The following is a 20,545-nucleotide window of genomic DNA, read 5'->3' on the forward strand; positions in this document are numbered from 1 at the left end:
AATCGAAGAGGTCGAAACGAGTTTCTTCTCTTGTCTCTTGTGTGAAAATTTTACATTATTTATAGAATCTTTTACAACACGTTTAATGTTTCCCTTTTTTAAATAACTGAGCTAAACGTGTTCCAGAGAAAATCTGTAATGCTATTTATAATATTCTAGCTATGTCTTGTATCGCTATGCCTAGAATCGCTCCATTTTGTTCTTCCAGTAGGATTATCGCAATATTACTTAAGCAGTAACCTTCAAGCTAATAAACTCGCACAGTCATACGCTTATTGTTTATATAATAATTAAGACGTATCACGCACAGCTATGGTAGCCTTTAGCGTATACCACGAAATTAAAAGCAATTAGAAACAAAGCTTGGAGACGACGCGTCGATCTTACATAACGATTATAACAAGCGGGATCGCGGCCTAGAAGTCATACAAGGAGATTGATCGCGGTCACCGTCTAGATAACGTGAGATGAGCGATCGACCGGCCTTATCGTTATCAGCATGGAAGGAATCTTCAGTAGGAGCCGGTAGCGAGTCGACATTCGCATAGAAGCCTCAGCAGGCGACACGCGAGATCCTTGACGCTCTTGCCCACGCGCATTTGTTGCACCGTGAGAGTGACGATGCAACACCGGTAGGCGGTATAACGTGATCGATATAAACCGGACATTTTTATTTTATAGTGAAGTGAATTCTGTTTAAACATGGGTAAGTTTATTTTTTTATTTTTTTTATTTGAGTGGGTAAATTATGTGTTATTATTTTTAAAAAAAATATACATTTCTTAGTTTGAAAATCAAGTTCAAAATTAATTGTTATTATTTATAGAAAATATTTAATTGTTTTATTATTTTATAACTATAATTCATTAAATTAATTTTATTTGTATCATACATAGGTATTAAATATTTCGTTGTAATAATTAGTAAAAATTCGATAAGTATTCACAATCATATGTAAATAAGGAATATACATCCCAATATTGTAGTAGTTTGCACAATAATTACTAAAATTTTTATGCAATAAGAAAAGTCAAGTTCAGCAAGTTTGCCCGCGGACAAAGACACGCACACAATAACTACGAGACATTTTACTTGTTACTAAAATCGGAAGCCACACGCTTGTCACTCAAAACTAATGACAATTTAACTTATTTAAAAGATTGAAATGTTCACATTGTTTTACTAAATTCGAAGCAGACAGTCACAGACTAAATATGAATGATTTAAAAAATGACAGTTATCTACTCACGCCTGCCAATACTAATGAATGTTATAAGTTTATTTAATTGTCAAGTATAAAAATTTGCACTAAATTATTTCCAGTCATTAAATAATTCAAATTGATCATAATAAATCTCATTTAATTTCGATACACAATTCACTTTAATTTTTTGCTAAAAATCACCTATAAAATTGTAACATATAACAAATGTCATAATCAATTTTTTTGTAAATGTTCTACTGGCACAAATAAAAGCCAGAAAAAAAAAAGTAAATGATCTATACATGTAGATAATACATAACATTGTAATTAATATTCCAGAAATGCAAATTTCCTTTTTTTTTATACAAATACGTGTATTTTATTACCGAGACCTTAATAGATAACCTATCAAATTATACCAAACCAAAAATGTTAATGAAACAAAAACATCAATTATTCGTTTCATTATATGCTAAATTTTTGACTTCCAAAAAGTAAAATCCTACGAAACGTCATAAAAAATAGGTGGCGAATTTCCAATGAAAGGTCATCTCGTAATTAAATTAGTGGTTTATTTTTAGAATCGTCTAAATTTTATTAAAATCCTACAGACTTTTATTAATCCTTAATTTGTATGATACAAATTAATGACGTATTAACAAAATAAGTATAAAAACTATATTAAGGCCTAATTTCGATATAAGTAAACATAAATTAGTATTTGTTAATTTTCTTAAAGGATATATTATTCTTACTGACAGTATTTTACAGGTATATATAATTATGTACCTATTGTAGTACAGTGTCTGTTTTTATCGGTTTTATGAAGGATGAACATAGTACTCTCAAAAAGTTCCTAGTACCGATCAATAAATCGAATCTAATATTATTGAATCCAATTATTGAAAACTAGTTGTCGCCCGCGGCTTCGCTTGAGTTTTAGGGGTTAGTTGTTAGGCGAAAAATGTCCTTCCTCAAGTATACCAAATATACCTCATACCAAATATCATCAAATACGGTTCATTGGTTTGGTAGTAAAAGAGCGATAAACAGACAGAGATACTTTCACATTTATAATATTAGGTATAGAAGTATAGATTATACTTAATTGCTACCCAAATACGGAAATGAAAATTAATGAACAGCAAGCTTTACCTTTAATCTGTTTTCTTTAACGTTAATTGTCATCGGAAAAAAAAAAGAATATATATACAAATATATATTCTCATCTTAAGGAAAAGATTTCATGCTTATACCACCACTCACAAGGCTTATATCGGTGATAGATTATAAGAATAATAATCAATAAGCGTAATGTTTCTATATTTAATAAATATTTTGACTGTTTTCGCCGCTTTTCAAATTAGGGATTTTTTCGAGATCGGAGGAGAACTTTTACTATCAATGAGTCAGTGTAAAGTCTCCATATATACTAAAAGATTTTGAATTTATATTTGTGACTAAAAAAAGGATTTCAGGACAAATTAAAACTTCTTCAGCTAAAAATATAAAATAGTAATGTCGCCTGCGGATTCACTTGCTTTTTGAGTTCTTTTGCCAGTTGTTAGGTAAAATATTACAAAACTGATTGTATGCATAATTGTACATATTTTATAATTTCAATAAATGCGTACAATTTACATTTAAAAGCAAAATGTCATATAATTAAACTATAAAACTTGAGCAGATCCAAAATTTTATTAAAGATAAAAAATATACTAGAATGAATATAGATATAGTAGGTAAATTAAAAAGGGGTCGATTTATTTGGGTATATTATTTCTGTAACAGTAAATTGTTAGTGTTAAAGGTAATATGTAAAAACTGTAAATTTTACAGTTATGTAAGTTTAAGACTTGATTATTTCTTGAAGCTATTGCTAAGAAAATGATTAAAAAATATTTTAACTTTCAAAACGCTATATTAATTATAAAATTTTATTATTTTAATTGATTTTAACAATTTGAAATTTGAACTTAATTTGTACATACATACGACATTTTGTTTCGCCAACAGCGTCATGTAACATGTCTAAACAAATAAATTAGTAACCGGAAAAACATGTTATTTAAATGAATCAATTTTTCATTTATCTCTCATAGCTACGAACACTTTATCTTAGATAAAGTCGGATGTAAAAGATTTGAGAATTGACGGAAGATTTTGACAAGCAAATATTATTCATTAGGTATTCAAACAACTAGTGGTTGCTGATTCACTTACATTAGTTTGAATATTTATATATGTTTTTAATTGCAACAATTTGAGTAAAAAAGGAGAGATATATGCCAGTAAGGATATAAGTTAAGATATTGAAGAAAGTATTTTAAATAACAATCAAAAAATCTATAAATCTAATTATGAACTTTACAAATATAATAGTATTACAAATATAATAAAGCTTAATTTAATTATATTTTTAGTCTCTCAACCTTTTAGGTCAATCAACCTAAAAGGTTGAGAGAGGATTTCACTACTACTGTTAACTTGGTGGTAGGGATTTGTGCAACTCCTTCTGAGTAGATATCACCCATGCATGATATATTTTGCCGCCAAACAGCAATACTTACCATTGTTGAGTTCCGGTTTTAGGGTAAATGAGCTTTCAACTAAACTACAGGCACAAGCCATATAACATCTTAATCTTAGACTTAGAATACTATTTTTTTAAATATGTTTTCGAAATCGCGCCCCTAATGTTATGACACAATAACAATACAAGACATTCTGTCACATGAGAATATCTTTTCAAAGCATTTGCTTACCAGGTCCTATATGAATATATAATTCCGTCTACTTGTAATTTACATTAACTTTTTTAAAAACAAACATGTTTCGAAAACGCAACCTTGACGCACTCACAATGCCATAAAATGACCGTGTCATTGTCATATATATTTGCCTCTATAAAGCGATGTGCACACACGATAACGTCCCAATGTTTAGACATGTCACCGTGTAATTTATTTACGAGCGTAAAACCCTTCATCTCGTTTTATAAAATTGATTATTCAAAAGACTTTTCCAGTAAATAATGCTACTAGTGTAGGTACTATGATAAGATAACATCGTGATATTTATTCAGCACTAGAATAAGAGTAGGTACCTATTGCTGTATTATTTTAATAAACCTAAATAAATAAAAAATTAACATGGAGTTATTTTTCTGTAATTAATATTTATTAGTGTTTATAAGTTATATATTGTATATTTTGTCAAATATTATTTTGTTCTTGAATATAATATTTAAAACTTATCCAACCACGCTTTTCAGTACTGATTTGTCAAAAAAATATAGCAAAATAGCATCCGACAAATTAAAAATCTTTATAGACTTTCTCACTATATCTTCCTCCGCCGTCAGCGGTGATTTATGTGCCTGACGTGCCTGAGCACGAGAAGAATAATAATTATAAATGTAAATGAGCAAATGAAAATTCAGCGATGTTTGGCGGATTTGAAGTATTGACCCACGATCTTCGGCTAAGTTGGTCTACCTTTGGCCCAGCACTGTTCAATAAGGATACTCTTGCATACTCGTAAACATCTTGTATGTTGTATCATGTACGTTGTTTCGTCATCTGTTAAAGGGCTTATCGAACTGGAATTAGTTTGAACCAATATTTTTTACTACTACAAGAAATTTAGCAAATATATCTAAAATCGTATCAAATGCGGTCTAAAAGCCTTTTAAGATTGGCAAAACAAATTCAGCTTTACGTAATAAGTATATATATTAAAGATTGTAAAAGATTGATTGCTTTTATAAAGCATAGCTTAAACTAAGCCTCGCTGTTTTACATTTCAAAAGATCCAATGACAATTTAGTTTCTTAAGCATATTTATCGCTAAAGACAGACGGCTGATAAGAGGATTCTCAAATTCAGAGTAATCTTGATAATCTTCGTTACCAAATCAAAAGTATCTATACATCTGCCACTTTTGATTTTATATTACTTTGATATTATAACTTATAATTCACTTTTTAAATAATGAGAAACTGTTGCAGCCATAAAGTATTAAAAATAAATTATTGCTGTTTTACATCAGCTGTATTTATATGTATAATAATGCTGAAAAGTTTGTTTATTTAAACAAGCTGATCTAAGAATCTACCAGTTGAAAAGATATTCGCGTTAGTAGCCCAATCGATGCAATTAATTTTACAAATAATATCCTTGGGATGAAGTTGATTTCGAACCGCAATCATTGTACAATCATACATAAACTTAAATGTACATATAAGTATCCATACACATATACATCTTTCAAAAATCATTTAAAAATAAAACAAATTGCCCTAATTACGGAATTATTTCTGTTCTTATTTTTTAAATTTTTTGGGTGTAATTTAATATCTTATTCATGTTTGCCTTGTATCGTTTTGTTACGTCGTTCGTTATAATAAAATCGCTGTCGATCCATTACATACAGATACCTAATTCTACTTAATAAATACAAAACAAATGATTACTTTTGTATGGCTTTTAGCTGTGACAAAAGAATACGAATTCAATAAAATTAGTCTATGGCATATGGACAAATATATATGATATACATTGACTATTGATGTTTTAAAAATAAAATTATTACATGGAAATGTTATTTAAATAAATTATTAAAAATCTGTTTCTATTTTTTTTTAGTGGTATGAATAATATAAGGTATAAGAGGTGGTATGAATCAAAAACAAGTTTAACAGAATCTAATGTAGGTAGTTGCAAATACTGTCAAATATTTGATATTATTGCAATGTAGGTACTTATTGAATTTGGATTTTTAACAATGAACATTTGAATTTTTAATTGTATTTTATTTAAAATGTAATTTTAATTATGATTGTTATTCAAAATATATTCTAAGAATGACTATTGAAGCGCATCTTACAGTGACAAGGTGTATTAGACCCGTGTTATCAGTTAAGTTAATACTAAACAAATAAAACTATTATTAGATGATATATGATTGCGTACATTCGTGGTATATTCATGCGCTTATTTATTTTACAGGTTTAGACTTTTTAGAACATGGAGCGGACTTCGAAGCCGCGATTTCGGCGACCGGTAAGTTAATCGTACTGTTCTATTTTTAAAATAAATTTAAAAAAAAATACATTAAAATAACAGAATATTAGGTTGAATATATTCAAAAAATACTATTCAAGTTTATGTACAATGTACATATTCGACTATGAGCACCAGTTTTCGCTATCAATAAGTCAAGTGATGATAAAGAGAAGGTTTTTCCAAATCGAGTAACATCAAATCACACATCAAACCCGATATTTCCCTAATAATAATCAAAACATTATTTTCCCAATTTCATTATTTAATTTCAGAATATTATTTCGTAAGCGATACTTGGTTATTTTAATTTCAAACTGTGTATTATTTTATTATTAGCATACATTAACAATTGTTAAAGAAAGAATTACATTAACTGTTCTCTTTTCTTGCTTACATTTAGATGGGATTTGGTAAGTAAAGTATGGAATGAAATAAATCTTCAATAAATATAAAAATCTAGTAAAAACTTTTTTTTATAATGAAAAATTATTTCTCGTGTTTTCGCGCCCAATGGCCAATTACTTGCGTTACTATGTACTATTTTTTTATAATTCACAATAATTGAAGGATACGATTCTAGCTCAATAGTGTTGAATTTATTTTTCGGGTATAAATTTCAATTAATTCGTTTCAGGTTTCGGCCGTTTCCATTTCTGCCTACTGGCAGTCACAGGCTTGATTTACGCCAACACGGCTATTGGAATCACAATCGTATCATTCGTGCTACCAGCCGCAACATGTGACTTCCGTATGTCATCTGCTGATAAAGGCTGGCTCACAGCTGCACCTATGTTAGGTAAGATATATTTAATACAGTCATAGTCCTCCTGAAAGAGTTTTGGCCACGATATCAAAATAAAAAGACTAGCCAACATAGTTGCACAGAGAATGCACTTACTCTTATAGTCCGATAAGATAGCAGTCCGACACGACCGAAGAGTGAGTTGGGTGCCAATTTTACAAACAATTTGTCACTTTATTGCAAACAAATCAAAACGGAATGGTTGTCGCTTTGGTGACGTTGCGGTTCGGAGACGAAATCGTAACCATTACAAATTAGTAGAATTAGTTCCCGGCGCAAAGCCAGTGGTATTATGTACTTAATATATAATCACGTGAGCAAAACTCCGACTCTGAATTCATGAACCCAGAAAATTTCAATCAATACACAAATGTAAGTAGATCGTTTAATTAATCTTCAAACACTATTAAAACCAGTATTAGATAAACTGATTATGTTATAAATAATTATTATTATAATTAAACCAGTTAAATCAAAAATCTAATCGAATTTCCGGGAAAGGTTTTGATAATCAATTGAGTTAATAGCTATTGAGTGTTATTTGAAAAGTGCCAATTGACTGATGCCTTAAGATATGCGTGTGCTAGATTACTCATTAATAAGGTTAATTATTCATCAGTATGTATATAGGCGTCTCGGATTATATGGTATTATTATGGTTTCAATTATTTTTTTTATAATATTTCTATTGAAAATTAATATTTAAATTTAATATTTAGGATTAAATATGAACGACAGATTCTATATAAGTATTATTTTTGATATTATTTGATGGCTTTGTGCAAATCCGTCTGGTTTGTTACTTCCACATAACATAATTATATTCTACCGTCAAGGAGTAATATTATGTATTGTTGTGTTCCGGTGTTAAGGGTGAGCTAGCCAGTATAACTACAACTTGCTTTTACCCTTGTGAGTTATAACATCTCGGTTCCCAAGGTTGAGTGCAAATTTATGATGTAAGCAATAGTTAAAATTTTACACGGTGACCTGACTTACCATCAGGTTGCCTATTTAATCGTCAGTATACCGATGTCAAATTATAAATTAATATATATTTAATAGAACATTATTGTTGTAGGTATGGTCATCGGTTCATACTTTTGGGGTTGCTTGGCCGACACTAAAGGGCGAAAAGTTGTGTTAGTATCGACACTACTGCTCGACGGATTCATCGGCATTGCCTCTTCGTTCGTACAAATCCTGCCCATATTTATGGCGTGTAGATTTATCAACGGATTTGCGTAAGTTTTTACTTTCTGTTTAATTCGATATATCATTTTTAAGTATACAAAATTCAGCGAATCAATGCGCGTAGCTCGTGAGATTTTATGTATATTTAAATTTATGATGACATGACATTTCAATCATAAAATGTTTAATGTACGATGAATATAATGTTCAATGTACCGATTAACCGGTAAAAATTGATGCAACAAATTGAAAATATATGTTGTAACGATATATATGTGATATGATAGATATATGTGTATATATGTATCCATAGCTCGGCTCGAGTGCGAACTTGTAATAAGCTAATATTTCAGGACCGATTTAGTTGCCGAAATATTTTATAGATATTGTTTTATTGATTTGCTTTTAATGAGAGTTTCAAACTATGCCGAAGGAATACAAAGCTCAGCCCTGCCCTTTGTTTATTATTATTCGGTATTGTCTATACTCCTCGAAAGATTTTCGTAACAATGCCGAGTAAATAATCAATCCTCGGGTCAACATCACAATTTTAAGGAAGTACATGAAAATTAATCGATTTTATATTAAAAAATTACAGAGTCGCAGGCGCTATGGGTATCTGTTTCCCATACTTGGGTGAATTCCAACAGACCAAATACAGAGAGAAAATCTTATGTTGGATGGAAATGTTCTGGACCCTCGGTGTCATCTTATTACCACGTGAGTTACAAGTTTAATTAAAATACACAGACACATACACACACACAAATCGTAATATAGCCAAAGCCTTAAATAAATTCCCGTAATAGTTAAAAAAGTGTTGCTAAAACGGCTAAGTATTGAATAATAATTGTAAATCTGCATATGCATGCATATTCATGTACTAATTAATATTATTTTTTACGATGAATGGTGATTGTTTTACAGTGATTGCGTGGGGCATCATCCCCATCCAGGGCATTCGTATCGAAAATGGAAGCTTCTCTTATGACTCGTGGAACTGGTTCGTGGCAGCCTGCGGCGTGCCGTCTCTCATGCTGGGCTTCTGGCTTTTCTCGTTCCCCGAAAGTCCTAAGTTCATGATGGAGTGCGGCGACTACGACGATGCCCTCGCATGCCTCAAGAGCATCTACAAACAAAACACCGGAGACGATCCTGATAACTACCCTGTAAGTGTCTTAGTATTGCATTTATTGTAATAATATTATGGCGATTGCATTTATTCGATTGCTAGTAATTTTACTTGAACTATACTAAGTTATAAAATAATAATCGGAGTGATAATATTTCTACTGTACCTTACCTTGAAATATTTCAAATTGTAGTACTCTAATATTTTAAAGATCTTGTTAGTATAATATATAAAATACGAGTATATTCATCATTTAATTTTATTTTTAACAGATCAAGAGTCTAAAAGAGAAAGTTCGAACTATATCCGTGGCATCGCAAAGCTCCCAGAAATCAGTACGAAGCTTGAGCATGCGTAAGCCCAAGGACCTGAAACGATTATTTAGCGAAATTTGGACCCAAACCAAGGCTCTATGCAGACCTCCCTACCTCAAATATACAATACTCACTTGTCTCATCCAGTTTGGCTTAACTACGAGGTAAAAACACATACTTATATGATTACAATTTTACATGAATTAAAAAACATTTTAGAAAAGATCAAAGATACAAATTAATATACGTTGAGTAATTATTTGGACAAAACAATTTTAGGAACCAAAAATTACTTTTACTAACTACTCAAAAAAAAAAACCTTTTTGAACTGACAACTACAAATTACTATTACAGCCTCATTTTAATATCTTGAATAAACAATATGCACGAAAATTCAACATAATAAAGGTCCTGCGTATACGTGCCGAGGTTAACTATCAATTTTATTATCATTCGCAGCTACTACACTCTCATGATTTGGTTCCCTGAACTGTTTAACCGTTACGAAGAGTTCGAACATCGCTTCCCGAACACCTCTGCGTCGGTGTGCGACGTGTCCAGCATCGTCGTGAAAGACGAGACCAGCACCGACCCCTTCGATTGCGAGAAGATCATAGACCAGAGCGTGTACACGCACACATTGATTGTGGGTCTTGCTTGCATCCCAACTTCTCTGTGGTTGCCTCTTTGCGTGCACAAGCTTGGAGCTAAATTTTTCCTCAGTGAGTATTGTCGTCTGGATCTCCAAATCTAACCCCTTTACTTGACAGAATGAAATCTTTTTTGTGTTATACGGTTTCACAACAGAGTTCCATAAATCGTTCAAATTGATCAGAACTATATGAAACTGCTATGATACGAACGCATTAAGACCGTGTCATATACTTACTTACATATATATATCCGTAGCATGATTAATATAACTCAATTCAAAAATACAAAAATGATTTCAAAGAAATTGGCACGTAGCTTGATTTCTAAATTATATACATTTTTTTTCTTATAATGATTAGCATTAATTTTTCCTTCCTTTACAGTTTTCTCATTAAGTTTTGCTGGTCTCGTAACCGTCGGTCTGTACTTCGTGCAGAACTCAATTCAGAACTTGGTATTGTCCTGTATCTTCGAAGCCCTCACTTCGCTTGCCATCAGTCTTGTGTTCTGTGTACTTGTCGATCTGTTCCCAACGAATCTTAGGTGAGTTTATTATTTTTAATATTGAAGATAGATTTTAATAGGAAGATAACAGTAGAAGACAAAGTCAAATGTTACAAGCCTGTAAGATTGTTGCAGTGTTAGAAACGCCGAACATGACTGCGATCGTAAGTGTTTTTCTTGTGACTACCCCCTTGGTGTCGCAGCTAGTCTTAAAATACCATTAAAAAGGCTATTAAAAATTTAATGACAATTTTCTGTGTCTCGCAAAGCACGTGAAGTCCCTAGTCCTGCGCCAAAACCCTTTAGGGTTGTGTCGGTTTTGCGGACCCGGGTCGGATCATATTATGAGTTATTAAACAGACAGCGCGCCTGCATTGGCTACACACTTGTGCAAACTTTTCCCTTGCAGTATGCTAGTCTCGAGTCTTGAGAATGGTCAGAGCATAGTCTAGATAAAGATTTTTCTTAAATCAATGTTTACCGTCAAAATATACTTTCAGGGTAATGGCTGCCGCACTATCACTGACAGCTGGTCGAGGCGGAGGTCTCATAGGCAACTTGTCCTTCGGGTATCTGATTGACATAAACTGTGTCATACCCATAGTCGTATTTTCAGCATTCCTGTTTAGTAAGTATACATTTACAATTAAAAATTTATTTACCGGTAAATTTATGTAAAGAATTGGTATACAGGCAGTTAGCATTAATCATATCAAGAACCGGTGCTCATTTGACTTAATTTAGGTTTAATACCGTGTTTATCTGGTGCATTTTATCTACCGAATGTTTAAATTAAATAAAAAAAAAAACTCAGTAAATAACTAATATTTTATATCAAATAAAAATACAGTATGTTTCTATGTATCTTTCATAAATAGATGCCATATAGTCATTTGTCTCAGAAGTATAAAAAAGAAAACACGAAGTAAAAATAAACACAAACAAACCTTAGATTTACTTATTTTATGCGATGTGCTATATTGTGCACTACTAAGATATTTGACTAGTAAGTATATCTTTATTTACGACTCAATACTATTAGACTTAATTAATTATATACATTTTAATTTTACTTCCAAAGTTCCGATAACAGTTTCATCGAAGTTTAAAACGCAAATTTTCCGCAAATCCATAATGAATATCATAGATAATTCAAGCTCTCGACCAATGATATCGCGTCAACTCGCTGTCAAATATTGTTTATTTGGCTATTCTCCTCTTGAGGTTGGAAGCTGGAGTAAATGGTAACCTATATAGTAATGGTCTCCTCTTGAGTATATATATTACGAATTATATTTGTATTGTACAGACGTTCATTATATAAATAGATACATAATAACGTTAATGTTGCACTAGGCAAAAGTTCGCACGTAAATTAAATATGTGTACTTTACAGCAGAACATGTGAAATACGTATTTAATTGTATTAATAAGTACAATAGTCATATTTACACTGTTGATTTCATAGTAACTAGTAATTAACTCAACTGCAAAATCATCAATCTTACTTATAAACCTTGTTTATTAATATTCATATACGTAAAGCCGTAAACGAAATAAAAAACAGTGAGATACGATATTTTAGTTTCAACAAGAATCACGTGTCATAGGATCATAAATATTTACTTACGACCTTTTACACTAACTGTAGGAAACGATAGGTGATAAACGGCTAATACTAAATATTTTGTTCTCATTACAGTTGCTGCCATTCTCTGCTTCTTCTTGCCAAAGACAGGACAAGAGGCTCTCGACTAATACCAAGTGTTTACTCAGAACTAGATAGTATAATTAGACTGTCACGTAGAGATCACAAGTGGGTGTACATAATAAGATGTAAATATGTGGACTAAGTATTCTAATTTATTGTCCGTAGTATGTACGCGTCGAGGATGACGTCACGTCCGTTACCTCTAACCGTTACCATTTACTGTGATTCAGTATTCAAATGTATTGAAAGTAAGATTGAGCAGTATTTTAGAGTTGACTGTGTAATATAATGTCCTTAAATTATTATTATTGTTATTAAAGGTTAATTTTCTTTCCTTAATTAAATGTTTTATTTATCGACTTGAGTTTTTTTAACTGTAATATATTTAAACTTTGTTGTTAATGTTCCGCACCCAAGGGGTAAAACGGGACCCTATTACTAAGACTCCGCTGTCCGTCCGTCCGTCTGTCACCAGATTCTTATATCATGCACCGTTATAGGTAAACACTTGATTTTTTTACAAGTGATGTATTTCTAAATAATAAAAACAGAATAAAATAAATATTTAAATGAGGCTCACATACAACAGACAAGCTTATAGATATTAAGCTTATAGATAATGGTACGGAATCCTTCGTGCGCTAGTCCGAGTCGCACTTGACCGGTTTTTTTTATTTGCATATGTTTTATATATATCATCATACATTTTTTACATCTATGTGCTTTTATGGCATTACTCATATTATTAGACTTGATATGCTTAAAAAAGTCCTATTATTATGAAGTTAGGTAAGGAGGTATTGTGATTCCATATTGAAGGATCTCTTAAAATATCAATGCTAGGTATTATTAATAACAGTTTAGATGGTGCGTTGCCTATGGATCAATTTATGAATACAAATGTATACATGTTAAATAAGTTTAGACGATTTTTTGTAACTAATTTTAATACAAAACATGAATAGATTACATTTACATTGCATGAAAGTTAAAGCAACGATACTTAAATAAACTATAAATAAAATAAAGTAAACGTTATAATTTTTAATTAATAACGATATCAGAATCAACTTATGAAAATTATTACTTAATATGACAAAAATATGTAGATGTAAATTTTAAAAAAAAGAAGTACATTGTCTATGTTCTACGTCATTTGTTTGCTAATGGCTTGCAATCGATGCTTGAGGAGTTAAATAATTATAACTTTTAAATCTATTCAAAACAATTTCATGTGATAAATATGATAAAATTATTTAAAAAAAATATCCTGTCGTTTAAATCAAACGATATATACTTTAATTTTCACACTAAAATCGAATATCATTATTGCGTACTTTATATTAACGAATTTAAATAATCATTCAATATGCCAGCGATATCGAGCATCTTTCAAACCAAGCAATATGTGCCATTTACATACAGTGTGAATAAAGTACAATTTATGATAAGAAAATAAAATTTGTATTTTACATTAAAAAATTGACACTGATAAACTAATTGATGTGAAATTAATTTTACCTTTTAAAAAATAAACCAAATATGCTATAAGTAACCTAGAGGCGACGTAGGAGGTCAAAGTTTCGTCTAAAATAAGGTTCAATGGGAAAATAACATAAGGTTTGAAACGTCTTGTATTGGATTCAGTGTGGCATTTTGAGCAATTATAATATCAAAGTTAATAGTTAATACACGAAATCTGTGTTGAAAAATATCTGATGCAATTACATACGTTATATGCAATATCAGATACATGGAATAAGGTATTTTCGTTCAAGGCATTTTCAAATACTGATAAATATAATACATATGGATGAAAAAATATATTAAAAACCTTTGAAGCCATAAGCCACACAGGTAAGTTTGTACTGCAAGCCATAGACAATGCAATAAATATAATTCTTTTTTTTTTTAAGGTAGCATTTTGAATTTGACATGACAGTGAAAATAATTATATTTGCGCTCCTCCTAATCATCTATTGCCTACATAAAAATATTATTACAGTATTAAAACGACGCTTTATAAGGCCATAGTGAACATTATATTATAACAACTGGTGCTTTCGTGTTAAATTATTAAAGAAACCTGGTTATTAAATTTAATATTATATATATATATATATATATATATCTAAGAATGAATAAATTTATGAAAAACTTTTATTTTAATTAACATGAAAATTTAAACGTTCTATACATTTAACTAAAAAATTTAATAGACTTTTTTTTTAATCAAGCTGAAGCCATATTTGTAAACGAATTAATGAGTTTTTATAATCTATGTTAAAAAAAATGTGTTTTACAAATAAAATTCGCCGGAATAAAGCTTATATATCACCGGTAAGAAACATGGCGACACACATTGTTTACAACAACTATCAGCGCGAGGTTTGGGCGGGATTTGGTACTTGCGGCAAACCGAACTCGTCGACTGGAACGCCATCTTTGTTTCTTAAGCTGTCCGCGCCGGGCTCCTTGTCGGGGGCCGCCGGGGCTTTCACGACGTCATCTAAATATGATGTATCATCGTCCAAGGCTATTTCGTCACCTAAAATAATATTTTACATGTTACAAAAAGCAGTTGAACAGCACTCATAGTTTATACCATCTATTGTTGTTCAGTTCGCGAACTTAATGCTCAGAAGCTGTTATTTCATTGGCCATTATTATACTTTACCCCGTGATTTATTTACGGTTCATATAACATTTCTTGACTCTGTGGTTTTGATGAAAATAGATGCTATTATTATAGAAAAAGTAATTATAATCGTATAAATATGGTAGTTCAAAAAGTTCATTATGTCTGAAACTACCCATAGTTTTTGTGCACAATTTTTTTCTCAAGCAGAGAAGCACTTTCTCATCCCTGACTCCAGTTGGAATGCCAATTCAACACAATAAGCTTATTTGTTATATATAAAGATAATCTTTCTATATGCATCTGCCATGTCAGGGTGCAACATAGATAACCTTGGACTAAATAGTGATATGATATGATCATTGTTAAAACCAAAAAATAAACAAAATTATGATTAATATAATTATATTCTATAAAATAATTACCTAAAGCGTCAAGTTCAGCTGCAAGTTCATCATCATCAATTTCTGGCATGCCATATTGACGTCCAAGAGCTTCTTGTACCTCATCTGCTTGCTCGAGCATGTCAGCTAAGTCATCATTTACATCCTGAAACACAGAACAATTGTAAACAATTACAATCAACAATTTTGTAATCATTAGAAATTCTTTGAAATAACATAATTATATTCTATAATATTATATTTAGATTTTTTTTTAATTAGGTATGCAGTCTAGCAACTGGGCTATGATTTATATGATAAATGACATAGGCAGTAAAAAGTATTAGCCATTTATTACACCACCAATTTTTTATCAACCGTAAGAAATCTCATGTAAACATCGACTCTCTCACCTTTCAAACTGGAACACAAAAATTCTAACTATTGTATTTGAAATTCAGAATATGTGATCTAAGACAGCTTTGTAAGCAAAGCCCTAACACTAACTGAAGAGTGTATACATTCACTACTTATATAATCTATAATCATTACTGATGGGGATGATAAGTTAAAAAATGCTGTGTCCTCTTCTTTTGAATTTATAATCAATAATGACAGAAAGAGAGGAATCAGTGTTTAACCAAACACCTGCTTACAGGATTTATAAGTAAAGCTATCAGATTTTAAAATAGATATGAAACTTAATATAAACCTAAATTGTACCAATTATTTTGATTTTATATCATTAAATAAAATGCCATAGGCATAATATTATTGCACTTTTTAATTATACTTCTAAAGAAGTTGTTAAATTAAAATATGTCAGAATATCAATGATGCAATGTTGGAGCATTGACACTGGAAGATATTGTTAATAATACTTTAAGTACCAATGTGTATCTGTGATTTAGTCTACCTTACCATTAAGTAACCCAGCTAGCCAGTATGCCTACCTATTAACACTAGAAAGACGGGCAGGGGTCTTTTGACCCATTTTGAAGTTTATCGTTCGATAATTTCGAAACTATTAGTTTTGGTGCTACGTCCTCCCGTGACTTTTAAAGAAATAGTTTATATTTCAATGTACTGTTGATGTTATTGTTATATTATCATCCTGAATTAAATAAACATAACAATTACCTACAAAGACGGCGCCGGGTCATTTGACCCAAACGGCATTTATTAAGATAAACAGTATCCATTTGAAGGTAGGTCATAATATTAACATTATTCTTTTATAGCTGTGGATGTTACATGTGAAACTAATTATATAGAATCATACCAACTGTTACTTTCGTGGAGCAAACAGTGTTATTTAGTTATTTTACAATGTCTAGGCTAAGCGACCATCAAATATTATTATCGTTACAATCATTGCCTGAGGATCAGTCAGACAGTGAGGGTGAAGATGTGAATGAAGATGTGGTGGAAGTAAATGCGATTCAGAAGAAGAGATAATTCCATCCGAAACGAGTTCTTCAAGCAGTAACGACTCAAATGACAACATACCACTAGGTAATTATTCTCTTTTCTTTACGTATTCGATAAGAATATTTGCATCTATCGATTACTAGAATTACCAATGTAGATGATTTGATATATTATACAATTACATTTAAATATTTTTTGTTGTCTTTTCAGCTACTGTACAAAGTCAACGATCATTTAGGGAAAAGGAAGAAGGAGGCATGTGCGTGGGATTCGCGAAATGCAAGCAACGGATAATGCGGATGGGAACATTATGGTGCCGTCAGGAGGAGTATTGTGGAAAAAAATCTCTGGAACTGAGCTTGGTCAAGTAGGTCGACGAGCACAGCACAATATTTTGACTGAACACTCTGGTCCGACTCCGTATGCACGAAGACAAATTGGCGAAAAGTTTATTACTGCCTGGAAAATTTTATTGGATGAAAATATTCTGCGTCATAAAAAAAAGTGCACAGATGCTGAAGCTCAGCGCGTACTTGGTCATTCAAATTGGTCGATTTACATTAGAAGAACTCGAAAAAATCATCTCAATTTTATATACCAGAGGTGCCTATGACACAAAAAATATTTCCGTAAATGATTTGTGGAACAAAACTTGGGACATAGCTTTTTTTTCTAAAACAATGTCAAGGGATCGATTCAAAGAGATAATGAGATATATTAGATTCGATTTACGATCTGAAAGATCTTCAAGATTGCAAACTGACAAGTTTGCACTCATTTCAGAGGTTTGGAATCGTTTTATAGACAACTGTATTACTTGCTATAAGCCAGGTGAAAATCTGACTGTTGACGAACAATTGTTTGCCACTAAAGTCAGATGTGTCTTTATTCAGTACATGTCTAATAAGCCAGATAAATTCGGAATCAAATTTTGGTTGTGTGTCGACAAGCATTCCAAATACCTATTGAATGCTTCGCCTTATTTAGGCGAAGATGAAACTCGTTCAGAAAATCAGAGTCTCGGTGAAGTGAGTCTTATGAAACTCGTAGAGCCATTTCTCAAAAAAGGAAGAAATGTCACCACCGGCAATTCTTTAACATCTGTTTCGCTGGCTAAAAACTTACTTTCCAAACAAACTACAATAGTAGGCACCGTAAACAAAGGAAGAAGTGACATTCCTCCCTACGCCAAAAATCTAAAATTAAATTTCTATGAAACAATTGTTTTGAAGACAGACGATGACCAATGTTCATTGACCATTTATTAGCATTAGCAGCCCGTAAATGTCCCACTGCTGGGATAAAGGCCTCCTCCTTTGAGGAGGTTTGAAGCATATTCCACCACGCTGCTCCAATGCGGGTTGGCGGAATACACATGTGGCAGAATTTCGTTGAAATTAGACACATGCAGGTTTCCTCACGATGTTTTCCTTCACCGCTGACCACGATATGAATCATAAACACAAATTAAGCACATGAAATTTCAGTGGTGCCTGCCTGGGTTTGAACCCGAAATCATCGGTTAAGATGCACGCGTTCTAACCACTGGGCCATCTGGACTCAACCATGACCATTTATCAAGCAAAAAAATCAAAAAATGTATTATTACTCAGCACACTGCATGATAATATTCAAGTGGATAAAAGTACTATGAAGAAAAAACCTGTGACTGATACATTTTATAACTCTACTAAATATGGTGTTGATGTTGTTGACCAAATGGTCAGAAAATACAGCGTCAAAGCAGAGTCGAGAAGATGGCCAGTACAAGTTTTTTATAATATATTAGACCTTGCTGTTATAAATGCATGGATTTTATATCAAGAAGTGACAAACAACAAAGTCCGTAGAAGAGATTTTATACTCCAGCTAGCTTTAGAACTCAGCAGAGGACTCTTCTACCATTGGTTCAATACAACCAGCAATACCGAGGCAGTCAGCCGTAGCTACTACAAAAAGACGCCACTGTTCTACTTCTAATCAAAAATATACCTTCGTCAAAATTGTAAATAAATTAATATAAAAGTTCTAGTTATTAAAAACTATATTATTACACAACAAATTAATGTTTGAATGATAATCCTGCCTTTTCTAAAGATCACAAACATTTTTGAAATCAAAAGCTCATTGCACATATTAAATACATTGTTATTATGACGTGCGGTCATTTGACCCCTAGCTGTCTTTCTTGGTAAGAGTATTTTGCCATCTTTCTAGTGTTAATAAACAATAAAAATATAGTTTTTATAAGGAAGGCCCTTGTGTGCACTTTTGAATTCTCATACCTCAATCTCATCTATATTAATTTTCTTAAATTCTTTTTTCATAGATGAGACACCATCTTTCATAGCAGCTATTGTAGTGTGGGTGTCTTTTAAAGTCTGCGTAGCATAATTTGCCTGTTCCATGTTGAAAGATTGAGCTCGCAAACTTTCAAGTTGCTGTTCATACCTAGAATTTCGAAACCATAAATATTAACTATTATTTACAACCTTAAACCTTTATCATAATCTGAATAAAAAAAAGGAACAATATTCAAATACGACATATATAATCATTATAGAAGGATTATGTTGAAGAGTTTAGAGTTAATTATTTATCAATAATCAACCTTGACTCATATAATATACCACATAATAACATTAAGTAAGACATTACGGATTTATAACATACATTTTTTTCTGTTTCAATACCCTCATAGCCTTTTGTTTAACAGAGTTTTTAGCAGGTCCTTCTCTCATTTTAGCCATCTGCTCTTTATATTTTCTTAACTCAGTTTCCAATTTTTGAACTTTTTGCTCTATATTATCAGCCCGACCATCAACCTGTAATATTAGTTTCATTATTGCATCGTAGATGAATCATTCATTTTTATACTCACATCAAATAGTTTAAAAATAATGCTTACATTGTTAATACAATCTGTAATGCTTGGGCCTGGAGTTTTTGGTTTTCCTCGTCCAAATAATCTATTCATTTTTGATTCTTCACAATATTCTTACAAGAATAATTATGTATTTCGAAATTAAGAATAGTATCACAATATCAAGTCACAACAAATTTGACATTACAATTTACAATTACAGAGTACTGTAAGATTGGTAGTAACCATAGACAATTAATTTATTACATTAATATTCTATATTCATAAATACGGAACAAAAAATACTTTTTAATATAATTTATTTAATTTTCACAAGATTGTATTAAGTATATTATTATAATATAATATTTAAATATATTATTTGGCAAAGTTAAATAAGGGTAAAGACGTTATGTTGCAAATGCTTTAGCAAACTTTTGTTGTAGCAACTCCTTATTAAATAAGTAAATTATTTTACACTTTGATTGAGTGACGCTTTATATACTTTTACTTTTTATTAGAATGATAACACTAATTGTCAAGGTCCTGTCATTGTCAGTTACAGACAGCGTTGAAGAACTATCGATAGTTTGACTATCGATAGATGACCTCGAAAACTATTCAGGATATCGATAGTACTATCGATAG

The 20,545-nt window shown here is 31.3% G+C and overlaps 2 protein-coding genes across 3 annotated transcripts; one reads left to right on the plus strand and one right to left on the minus strand.

The window, feature by feature from the left end:
* Nucleotides 1-523: 523 nt before the first annotated feature.
* Nucleotides 524-12,921, plus strand: LOC125065495 (synaptic vesicle glycoprotein 2C-like). 2 transcript variants are annotated; one of them, XM_047673136.1, is made up of 11 exons: nt 524-706; nt 6,214-6,267; nt 6,905-7,066; nt 8,154-8,316; nt 8,865-8,986; nt 9,194-9,435; nt 9,671-9,876; nt 10,173-10,435; nt 10,751-10,910; nt 11,372-11,499; nt 12,574-12,921. In XM_047673136.1, the coding sequence occupies exons 1-11, from the start codon at nt 703-705 to the stop codon at nt 12,627-12,629; spliced, it is 1,560 nt and encodes a 519-aa protein (XP_047529092.1). In that variant the 5' UTR covers nt 524-702; the 3' UTR covers nt 12,630-12,921. The 2 variants fall into 2 exon arrangements, with proteins under 2 accessions (XP_047529092.1, XP_047529091.1); XM_047673135.1 differs by lacking the exon at nt 524-706 and adding an exon at nt 6,020-6,123.
* Nucleotides 12,922-14,739: 1,818 nt separating this feature from the next.
* On the minus strand, nt 14,740-20,099 carry LOC125065497 (charged multivesicular body protein 5). Its single transcript, XM_047673140.1, has 5 exons — nt 19,943-20,099; nt 19,708-19,859; nt 19,320-19,485; nt 15,646-15,769; nt 14,740-15,130 (listed from the first exon to the last, which is right to left on the minus strand). Exons 1-5 carry the CDS (start codon nt 20,009-20,011, stop codon nt 14,961-14,963), a joined length of 681 nt encoding a protein of 226 aa, XP_047529096.1. The 5' UTR covers nt 20,012-20,099; the 3' UTR covers nt 14,740-14,960.
* Between the last annotated feature and the right edge of the window lie 446 nt (nt 20,100-20,545).

The sequence above is a fragment of the Vanessa atalanta genome, chromosome 7 (assembly GCF_905147765.1).
Source record: "Vanessa atalanta chromosome 7, ilVanAtal1.2, whole genome shotgun sequence".
NCBI classification, from domain to species: Eukaryota; Metazoa; Arthropoda; class Insecta; order Lepidoptera; family Nymphalidae; genus Vanessa; species Vanessa atalanta.

What these genes read in the sequence shown, in the direction of transcription:
- LOC125065495 (XM_047673135.1), top strand. Translation starts at nt 6,069, where the DNA reads ATGACTATTGAAGCGCATCTTACAGTGACAAGGTGTATTAGACCCGTG. An exon ending in ACGATCCTGATAACTACCCT is followed by an intron (nt 9,436 to 9,670) that starts GTAAGTGTCTTA and finishes TATTTTTAACAG; the next exon opens with ATCAAGAGTCTAAAAGAGAA. An exon ending in CTGTTCCCAACGAATCTTAG is followed by an intron (nt 10,911 to 11,371) that starts GTGAGTTTATTA and finishes ATATACTTTCAG; the next exon opens with GGTAATGGCTGCCGCACTAT.
- LOC125065497 (XM_047673140.1), bottom strand. Translation starts at nt 20,011, where the DNA reads ATGAATAGATTATTTGGACGAGGAAAACCAAAAACTCCAGGCCCAAGC. An exon ending in GTATTGAAACAGAAAAAAAT is followed by an intron (nt 19,486 to 19,707) that starts GTATGTTATAAA and finishes TCGAAATTCTAG; the next exon opens with GTATGAACAGCAACTTGAAA. An exon ending in TTAATATAGATGAGATTGAG is followed by an intron (nt 15,770 to 19,319) that starts GTATGAGAATTC and finishes TCTGTGTTTCAG; the next exon opens with GATGTAAATGATGACTTAGC.